Here is an 11042-nt window from a genome sequence, read left to right on the forward strand (position 1 = left end):
ATGGAGGGGGTTGGACTTCAGAGCTGAGGCCAGAGAAGCACAGCTGATCTCTGACAACCTGCAGCCCCTCAATCTGAATAAGAATAATGATGTAACTTTAGAAGACAATGTCCCTTTTTGAAGTCATTCAGTGTTTAATAATCTGTTATCAGAGCTGAAGAAGGTTTAGAATGTAGAAGTTTAGAAAATGGAAACTCCAAACACCTGAACCCAACAGGATGCAGGTTCAAACAGTAAAATACAAAAAAGGTAAAAAGAGCTCTCATTAATATTAATGACAACATGCTGCTACTTCAATAAAGACGTAGTAACTTCACCTCTTAAACTCTGCAGCTCCACCAGTGGCTCCATCTATACAAACCTGCTGTGCAGCCAAACACAAAGAAAAACCCACGAAACTGATTTAAGATTCCACTCAAGATCAAAGAGTTTCCAAAGATGCCAAATTTGTCAGGATGAACTTTGGGGAATGTGAACAAAAGAAATCTACAATATTTCTTTTAGGAATAGTGGAGTTATCAAATCAAAGCTTCTTCACTTTAAACTATTCAGTCAGTATAAGCATCATATAGCTTCATCAATGTTGGAAAAAGCAAATACTGAATATATTGTTATGTCTGATAGTTGAAATAGAGATTATTTATTTCTTCATTGAATTCATGTCGTTTTATTATCATTTCTTTAAAAACATGATGTGGAATGGAAGCTGAAAATCAGGAGTTTAAGGGTCCATGCATGAATAATCATCTGCAGTTGTTCACATTGTGATGAAAACAGCCAGTATAGGTATTTCCTAATTTCATTGTCCTACTTGCTACTAACTACCTCCTACTAATATAAATTATATTGAACAGTCGGAGTTCATTTTCTAGAGCCGATGCTGCCAAAAAAATGTTAGCACTATGCTGTGTTATTGTCGCATTGAATGAAGATGTGCAATGCAATTTAGTGCACCAAAGCATCGGCCTGTTCCATTATCCATCTTGTACAATGGAAATTGAACAAGAAACTGAAACCGGGTATAGAGACAGCTCGCCTTCAAAATAATGTCATTGTTGTGTCATGTCATTTTAAGGACAGCTAAACTTAATAAATAAACAGATATTCTTGCCTAAATATTAAACATAAATCATGTCTGACCTCAGAATCTCCAGTCTGCAGTGTGGACTCTCCAGAAAAACCACCAGCAGCTTCACTCCTGAATCCTGCAGCTTGTTGTCACTCAGGTCCAGCTCTCTCAGATGGGGGGTTTGGACTTCAGAGCTGAGGCCAGAGAAGCACAGCTGATCTCTGACAATCCGCAGCCCCTCAATCTGAATAAAGAATAAATGATGGAGATAAAAATCCATTTCTAATCCAATCAGATGTGTTCAGGTTTTAAATGTGGAGCTCAACATTACTATGTCCTAATCAATGAGCTTTTCCCTAAATGAGTAGAGGGTCTTTGTCATTGTGTTATTGTGAATCATCATAATGTCAGCCTTCTACAGACATCATCCAAATGTCAGCACAACATTCATACACCTATTCATGTCACACGATCAATAATGCTGCTGATCTCAGGCCAGTCTGGAATAATGAACAAATCAGACATGTTAGTACTTTTGTTACTTTCATTCTCTTCTGTTCTTCTAATTCATAAAAATCATGTCTCACTTTATGAAAAATACTAAGACAGATGTTTTCTATAGAATTCCAATATGGTAGATATGAAATAAAAAAACTTTATGAAATGAATAAGACTTTTAGTAAATCCAAAACCTTGCAGAGCTCTTTAACACCTGTCCAAGCACTTCGGATGCTCATTTCAAAGCACAGATTTAGACTCTCCTCATCACCACTGTCATCTCCATCAACACACAGCTGACTGACTGTGAGCTTCATCCTCAGTCGTCTTTAGAACTGCATCAACATGAATCCACTTTGAGTTCAGACTAAATTCCATTAAAATACAGACAAACTTTTAAAAGAGCTGTTGTGGTTTGTGCTCAGACAAACCCAGAAAACAAGAGAACTGAAGGAAATTTAAAACTTCTGTCATGGATTTTAATTTGGTAGATATACACTGGACAAGAGCAGAATACATGAACTGACCTCAGAGTCTCCAGTCTACAGTTTGGACTCTCCAGTCCAGCAGACAGCAGCTTCACTCCTGAATCCTCCAGATAGTTTTTACTCAGGTCCAGCTCTCTCAGATGGGCGGGGTTGGACTTCAGAGCTGAGGCCATGACTTCACAGTGAGTCTCTGAGAGTCCACAGTCACAAAGTCTGTGATGACAGAGAATATAAAAAAACAATAAAATCTGACACTTTATTCTAAAAATAGACAAAGCACATTAACATGAGCGGCTGCAGCTAAGCTGCTCAGCTGCTCAGCCATTGATCACAAGGTTTGTGGTTTGAAACTTGAGCTCCTGTCAACATGTCTAAGTGTCCTTGGGCAACATAATGAACCACATTATTACTGCTTTGGACAAAAGTGTCTGCCAAATTAATGTAATGTGAACATGTCATATGCACTCGTATGGATTTACCTCAGTCATGTGCTTGTGTGTGTTTTGTCTTATCTTTATCTTTGACGCATCTTATGTCACTCCATCTGCTTTCATCTGCCATTAAATTCATTTAATGACTCCTGTTGCATTGATAGTATAATTAGTACTAAAGACTGTATTATCAGCTGTTTAACGTTTCTTCTCTGAGCTTGGTGATGATAAAATCCCTCCACTGAACTGAACCTGCTGAGCTCTCCTTCACTGGTAGAATGAACCTGGAGGCGTCCAGCAGCTGACTGTGTAATGAGCTGCTGTCTGAGGAAACCAGCTGCTAAATACAAAGACTGTGGCTGCACATTCAATGAAAGCCACAGTGGAAATGTGTGTTACAGGTACCTCCCTGCAGCACCCAGAAACTGTGGATTTGTCCTGAAATACAGGAAAGAATGATGAGACAGGGAGACGTGGCCTGTCGCTGCTGAAATCCTCATTTAGGAGGAAAACCAGCGGAGCATGCGCTCTTGATTACAGTCCCTGGGTAAACCACAGTCTCACAGCGCCACCTACTGTCCACAAACTGCAACTGTCCGCAAATAAAGTCCTTTTCAAATGAGGAAACATACAGATATAATCTCAAATTATGAAACACCATCAAATCAAGTAAGTAAACCTTTCACAAAGTGATCACAGTAAAAAAAAATAGAATTAAATAAAACAAATAACAACAACAACATAGAAAATACAAAACCATATGGCTAGTTAAATGCTTGTCTAAAAGGATGTGTCTTAAGGTGTTTTCTACAAGTTTCCACAGAATCCAAGGCTCTCAAGGCTAAAGGGAGAGAGTTCCAGAGCCTTGTAGCCATCACACAGGATGCACAATTACCTCTTGTTTTAAAACATGTTCTGGAACAGTTAAAAGGTCTTTTCCTGAAGACCTCAGAGAGCGACCAGAAGTGTGTCTGTGCAATAGATCTTGGATGTAAGAGGGCTTGACCACGCAAGGCTCTGTAAGTAATGGTTAAATTTTAAAATGCACTTTAAAACCAATCGGAATCCAATGAAGAGCCTTAAGCACAGGAGTAATGTGCGATGGCCTGTTGGTCTTAGACAAAGTCTTGCAGCTGCATTCTGTACAACTTGCAGTTGGTCCATGGAGGATTTGTTTAAACAAGTGTACAGTACATTACAATAATCCAGACGAGAAGATACAGTGGATATAAAAAGTCTACACACCCCTGTTAAAATGCCAGGTTCTTGTGATGTAAAATAATGACACAAAGATAAATCATGTCAGAACTTTTTCTACATTTAATGTGACCTATAACATGAACAATTCAATTGAAAAACAAACTGAAATCCTCGAGGGGGAAAATGAAAAATAAAAACCTTACAATAACCTGGTTGCATAAGTGTGCACACCCACTTATATCTGGGGATGTGGCTGTGTTCAGAATCAATCAATCAAATTCAAACTCATATTAACTAGAAGACTGGGGGCGCTGTTTCACTCATTGAATTTGAATAAAGTCCACTATAGAGCAGAGTAAGTCTTTGAAAATATAATGTCAAATGCTGTTCTCATTTTCATTTTCACATAGTTAGGAAATGGCATTTTAATTTTACATTTGCCCTTAAAGGTTCAGTGTGTGAGATTTAGTGGCATCTAGTGGTGAGGGTTGTGAATTGCAACACACTGTCCAGTTCACCACTGCCCCCTAACCTTTCAAAGAGGGTAGGACAGCTACAGTGTCTGACACAGCACAAAGGAGACAGCAGAGAGTGGCCAGTCAAGAAATGAGGTTTCTTTAGGTATTTATTAAGAAATTATATTTACTTATTCAGTAAAACCATATTATTGCGACTTTGCCACTGACAGACAACATGAAAATGTAAGCCAATAGGTTGAAACACTGTCACTGTTTCTGCACCACAGTTAAAAATAAACCACATATTAAATAAAGTTTATACAAACATTGACAAGGGAAACACAGTAATTCTCTCTGTGATTATGGACCCTCGCTAAAACTGCCCACCAACAATATATCTGGCCCACTACCAGATTATGGTGCTTTAACAGCGGCAACAGTTACTCACATAATCACTTCCTCTTTAGTGGTTTTGCCTACAAAAAAGGCGCGAGAAAGCTTGCTTATTGCAATCTTCTGTTTGAAGTTGAACTGAGCTTTTATTCTGAAAAATTCTGAACGACATTAAAGAGTCTGTAGTCTGCTTGACACACCTCTGAAAGAGCCTCAGAAAACGTGATTCCCCTAAATGTCCTCTGACTGGAGATACTAGGAAATGCAAAAAAGTCTGTAGTTTGATGGATGCGGATCAAACACCGAAACAAAAACAGTGCAGCACATGCTGTGATCTCAGAAACATTCACTGCAGATTTCCCAAGGTGAGATTGAACTATCAATCCTTGGGTTGAGAGCCCTGCAGATTACCAACTGAGCTAACCAAACAAGACACCTGGTTGAAGTAATATTATGGCTTATATTCTCATCCGCAATCTAATAGTTGAAGATATTGCTCCAATTCAAAACTTATTTGCAGACCCCTGCAGTATATTATTACTACTACTTCTTCTTCTAACGTATGTATTCAGCATAGTGATGAGTGTCTGCACTGCCTGAATTCTACCAGAAGTAGAACCAGAAGAACTTAGTGAAGAAACCATAGACTGTATATAAAAACGCGAAATGCGCTCTGTAGCGCTGTTTGTCCATTTTCAGCTACTGTAGAAACATGACGATGCAACGTGGCGACATCCACGGAAGGGGATGCCTGCGGTTATGTAGATATAAATGTCTCATTCTAAGGTAATACAAACATAATGGTTTATTATATAAGGTCTTTATACACCACTGAAAACATAATTATAGATCTTAAATTGCATTTTTGTTGATAGATCCTCAGAAATATTACACACTGAACCTTTAAAAGACCATGAGCACATGGACATGTAAATACAATACACTGGGGGCGCTGTATCACTCATTGCATTTGAATAAAGTCCACTATAGTGCAGGTTAAGTCTTTGAAAATGAAATGTCAAATGCTGTTTCCATTTTCATTTTAATGGTCCAAAAAAGCTCACACAAGTATGTGAAAATGAAAATAATTGCATTTTCATTTTTACCTAAAAAACACATACGTATATGTTCCTATGGACACAGAAACTCCCCGTCTGAAAGATAGGAGGAAAACCAGTCCAGAGCTGATCCAGTAATGCCCACAGTTGTTTTCAGTCTATCAATCAAGAGTGCAGTGACCAACAGTATCAAATGCTGCACTGAGATCTACAGAACATTTACCCCATCAGCAGCCATCAAAATATCAATTGAGACCCTAAGGAGGGCAGTCTAAGTTGAATGGTTTTTATGAAAACCAGACTGAAACTTATCAAAGATATTATGAGAATCCAAAACATTATTTAGCTGGTTCGCAACAACCATTTCTAGAATTTTAGAAAGAAAAGGCAATTTAGAAATAGGCCTATAGTTTCTAAATGAAGCTTCATCAAGAAAGTTCTTTTCAAGGTAGGCTGAACAACAGCATGCTTAAAACAGCTGGGGACCTGGCCCAGCTAAAGAGATAAGTTTAAAATTGAAACCAAACATGGGCCAAGTAGATGTATGGCTTTTAAATGCAAAGATGTGGTGAAATATAATAAATATGCCCACTAACTTAACGGCCCTACTTTGTCCAACTGCAGGGTGCAGTGATCATTAAACGCCTATGCACAAGGGTCCACTTCATTCGAAATAAAAACCGAGCTTGAGTCAAATGCGGCTGAAAATTTCACAACTGTAAGCTGGTTAATCAAACGTGACCAGGACACTCGTTTAGCAGGCAGAGGATCCTCATCACAAACAAGATCAAATAAGATGCATTTGTGATCACTAACAAATACATCTCCGATGTAGACATTATTAATGGTCATAACATGAGAAAGATCGAGCATATGTCCCTTGTTGTGCGTAAATAATTCCATTCACAAAAATGTGCTAGTGTGCATGTGCTGCTGTTTTCTCTGCATATCTAGCTTTAATGTTGCTTCTGTGATGGGGAGGGGGATGTTCTGTTCTCTCTTCAAGAGGGAGGATGGCCTCCCCTCACATCCTCTCAAATCAAACAATAATTTGAGAAAATGGACAGAACAGTCCTTGCTATAAAATAGCTCCCAAACTGCAGAGAAAAAATAGAAGAGCAATAACTGCATGAAAGCTTCAAGTGCCGTTAGCTCCAGCAGATCACAGATACGACATGTCTGTGTAGAAGAAGAACAAGAAACAGACACAGTATAGAAACAGAGTGCAGACACTGGATCAGTGGAAAAATAAAAAGACTGCTGGGATAAAATGATGACTGTCAAAACATCTTCAGCACAAACTCTTTATCCTCAAGTTTTCCTGCTGGATTTGTATCAAGCCTCCATCACCCAAAGAAAGATAGAAGATGATAGAAGATACTTGTGTCACTAACTTGATGGATAGAAACACAGAAATGATGTTTGTAGACATTTGGAGTTTAACACATGTAGAATTATTTCAATAAGCAGCTTTAATACTAGTTTAGGAAACTTTTATACTGTGGAGGTTTTATATTGTGTGTAAAGTGTGGATCTTTACTGTAATACTGATGCTTCAGCTTTACGTTGCTTTACAGTGTTGATAATCACATCTGGACTTACCGAGCCTTTCTGCAGTTCCTCACAGCTGTAATCAGTCTCTGTCGTCCCTCATCTGATGTGTTGTACTTCTCAAGGTCCAACTCATCCAGAACCTCCTCTGACATCTGCAGCATGTAGGCCAGAGCTGAGCAGTGGAACTCGGAGAGTTCCTTCTCTGATCTGTTCTCTGACTTCAGGAACTCTTGGATCTCCTGATGTACTGAGTGGTTGTTCATCTCCGTCAGACAGTGGAAGATGTTGATGCTTCTGTCAGGAGAGATCCAGTTCATGTACATGTTCATCTCCTTCAGGTTGTTGATGGCTCTCTGGAAGATTTCTGGACTGTTGTCTGTCCGACCCAGCAGGCCTCCTAAGAGTCTCTGGTTGGACTCCAGAGAGAGGCCATGAAGGAAGCGAACAAACAGGTCCAGGTGGCCATTTTTACTTAGGAGAGATTTCTCCATGGAACTCCTCAGGAAGTCCTCCAGAGATAAGTCATTGTCATTATCCCGTCTGTCGTCGCCGTCGTCTTCATCTTTGTCTTCGTCTTCGTCTTCGTCATCATCAATGAATGAATCACTGTTTTCACTGTCCCAGTCTTTCCTCAGGAAGTCCTCCAGTTCCTCTGTGTTCCTGCTGGTGTAACAGTGGAACATGTAGACTGCAGCCAGAAACTCCTGAACGCTCAGATGAACAAAGCAGTAGACTGTTTTCTGGAAGATCACACTCTCTCTTTTGAAGATCTCTGTACAAACTCCTGAGTACACCGAGGCCTCTGTGACATCAAGACCATAATGCTCCAGGTCTTCTTGGTAGAACATGATGTTTCCTTTCTCCAGCTGTTCAAACGCCAGCCTCCCCAGCTTCAGAAGAACCTTCCTGTCAGCCTCCGTCAGCTCCTGTGGACTCGTCTCATGTCCCTCATCGTACTTCTGCTTCTTCCTCTTTATCTGAACCAGCAGGAAGTGTGAGTACAGGTCAGTCAGGGTCTTGGGCAGCTCTCCTCTCTGCTCTGTAGTCAACATGTGCTCCAGAACTGTAGCAGTGATCCAGCAGAAGACTGGGATTAGACACATGATGTGGAGGCTCCTGGAGGTCTTGATGTGTGAGATGATTCTGCTGGACAGCTCTTCATCACTGACTCTCCTCCTGAAGTACTCCTCCTTCTGGGCATCAGTGAAGCCTCGTACTTCTGTTACCCTGCCAACACGTGAAGGAGGGATCTGATTGGCCGCCGCAGGTCGGGAAGTTATCCAGCCGAGGGAAGCAGATTCCCCTCGATGAGGTTTGTCAGCAGCAGGTTGACTGATGACTTCTGTGTGACATCAGACACAACCTCACTGTTGTGGAAATCCAATGAAAGTCTGCTTTCATCCAGGCCGTCAAAGATGAACAACGGTTTACAGACAGCGAGCTTCTCTGCTGGGACCTTCTGTAATGTTGGATGGAAAACATGGAGCAGCGTGAGGAGACTGTGCCGCTCATCTTTGATCAAGTTCAGCTCCCTGAACAAGAGCAGAACCAGCAGACTGACATCTTGGTTTTCCGAGCCCTCTGCCCAGTCCAGAGTGAACTTCTGCACCGAGAAGGTTTTTCCAACACCAGCGACGCCGTTGGTCAAAACCACTCTGATGGCTCCCTGTTGGCCGGGTAAGGCTTTAAAGATGTCCTGGCACCTGATTGGAGTGTCATGGAGGGTCTTCTTCTTGGAAGCTGTCTCAAGCTGCCTCACCTCATGCTGGGTATTAACCTCTTCACTCTGTCCCTCTGTGATGTAGAGCTCAGTGTAGATCCTGTTGAGGAGGGTTCCACTTCCTGTTTCATCACTTCCTTCAGTCACACGTTCACATCTCCTCCTCAGACTGATCTTATGTTCATCTAAAACCTCCTGCAGACTGCCATCCACTGTCACAGAAGAAAGAATCATTAGTAGGAATTATTCATTAGTACCAATATAAAAACAACTAGTAAGAAAAATGAATCCTATAGAAAATGTTTCTGACTGGCTGAGACAGCAACATTTTAAATGCTGCGAGGCAAAGAAACCCAAGAATCCTGTTTTCAGACATGAGGACATCAGCAGACAGATGGACAGTCTTACCTTGTACGGCGCTGTTCTGACTGGCTGTCTGCAGTCCAGCTCTGGATCTTTCTCCACACTGGGGACAGGAGGAGTGTCCTGATGAAGCAGACTGGTCCCAGTATGAGGTGATGCACAGTCTGCAGAACCAGTGTCCACAGCTGGTAGAGACTGGATCCTTCAGGATGTCCTGACACAAAGCACAGCAGGACGGCTGCTCCTCCACAGAAACATGACTCCTCTTCCTCTCTCTGTGAAGACATGTTGTCATGGTTTTGGCTTTGAGGGTTATTATTTCCTGTTTTATTTTGTTAACTGCTTCCTCTTGTGTCTTTGTGTTTCCTGTTTTACTTTGGTATTTTCCTCTCATCTGGTTTCGGGTCACTTCACTTCCCCCTTGTGTGATTGTTTGCTCCTCCCTGATTAAGTTCACCTGTGTCTTATTATCTTGTGCTCACTAGTATATTTAGACTTTGTTTTCTGGACTTTAGATTTTGATTGGTGCATGCTCACTACTGGATCTGTTTGCCCCTTGGTCCGTGTATGTTCTGTTTTTTCGTTTGAACCACAAAACAAACAAACGAGAAAACCACCTTTTTTTCGTTTGTTGTTTCAAACCAAAAAAAGAAGAAACAGGGGGAGAAAAGCGCTGTTCTCTCGCTTTTGGTTTCTGAAATAACGAAAAACGACTAAATTCAAATAACAGCCCGATTTTTTTTTTTTTTTTTGAAATTCCTTTTTCATTTCTCCGTTGAAGATCTACATTAAAAGGAAGACAGGTGGGCCAGGTGACCCGGAAGTAATAGTAAATATAGCCGATTAAAATAAAAGCCAAGCTTTTATAATGGTCATAACATTATGCAGCACTAATGTTATACCAGAGTAACGTTAGAAGAAAGGAAAATCGATCAATAAATAGGCCTAACGTTACATAAACCTGGACCGAGAGAAATATGTTAGCAACAGTAGTTTATTACAGTGATTTTACAGTAATATCGTGCCTATCCACGTACACATCAGTCACGTTTAATGAGCGCATTGTTTTGAAGAAGAAGAAGAAGTAGTTTTATTTATATAGCGCCTTTCCAGAGCTCAAGGTCGCTTTACATGGTACATTTACACACTAACACACAACTTACAAATACATAGGATATATAATCAATTTTGTTACAGCAAACAATACAGTTGGTAATATAGGTTAACCTAAGAACGTATTGTGTGTGCAGAGTTGTTACTGTTAGCGCTATATTATATAATTAAATTAATATTTAATGTGGTTTCCACCGTAATGAACCAAGCTGGTTGCCCTTTCTACTAGCAGGTGGCAATATTTAAATGAAGGCCTGGTTTGTGTCTTTAGGTGCGCTTGACTTCATGTGGCGCTGCGCAGCGCTGACTTAACGTGATGCAAGCTGGACTTAAAATAAAGCATGCTGGTTAGAAATCGTGTCCAACTTTAGCCACCGCTGCCAAACGTCACTATGTCACATGACATTAAAACCTCGCAGGAGCAAGGCTCTCCGGACAGAAGCAGAGTCATTATTTGAGAACTGGTGTTGTAGTCTCTCTGCGTACAGCTGTTTAGCATCTCTCACCGCTTTGCCAAACCTGTACTTTGACTCCTTAAACCTGGCCCGGTCGCCACTCCTAAACGCCTCTTCCTTTTCCAACCTTAGCTGTCTGATCTTAGCTGTGAACCAGGGTTGTCATTGTTATAACTCACCCTGGTCCGTGTTGGAATGCAGCGGTCTTCACAGAAGCTGATGTAGGACGTCACAGCCTCTGT

At 40.8% G+C, this 11042-nt stretch overlaps 1 protein-coding gene across 1 annotated transcript; it reads right to left on the minus strand.

The window, feature by feature from the left end:
• Positions 1 to 1559: 1559 nt before the first annotated feature.
• On the minus strand, positions 1560 to 7997 carry LOC119895440 (NLR family CARD domain-containing protein 3-like). The gene is made up of 3 exons (XM_038708575.1): positions 7198 to 7997; positions 2095 to 2268; positions 1560 to 1569 (listed from the first exon to the last, which is right to left on the minus strand). Exons 1-3 carry the CDS (start codon positions 7995 to 7997, stop codon positions 1560 to 1562), a joined length of 984 nt encoding a protein of 327 aa, XP_038564503.1.
• Positions 7998 to 11042: the final 3045 nt, after the last annotated feature.

The sequence above is a fragment of the Micropterus salmoides genome, unplaced genomic scaffold (genome assembly GCF_014851395.1).
Source record: "Micropterus salmoides isolate LMB-PRFRI ecotype aquatic unplaced genomic scaffold, ASM1485139v1 Ms_hic_scaffold_9, whole genome shotgun sequence".
Classification (NCBI taxonomy): domain Eukaryota; kingdom Metazoa; phylum Chordata; class Actinopteri; order Centrarchiformes; family Centrarchidae; genus Micropterus; species Micropterus salmoides.

Excerpts from the sequence above, each read along its gene's own strand:
- LOC119895440 (XM_038708575.1), bottom strand. The coding sequence starts at position 7,997 with ATGTTCTACCAAGAAGACCTGGAGCATTATGGTCTTGATGTCACAGAG. Across the intron at positions 2,269-7,197 it reads AGGAACTGCAGAAAGGCTCG|ACTTTGTGACTGTGGACTCT; the intron begins GTAAGTCCAGAT and ends CTGTCATCACAG.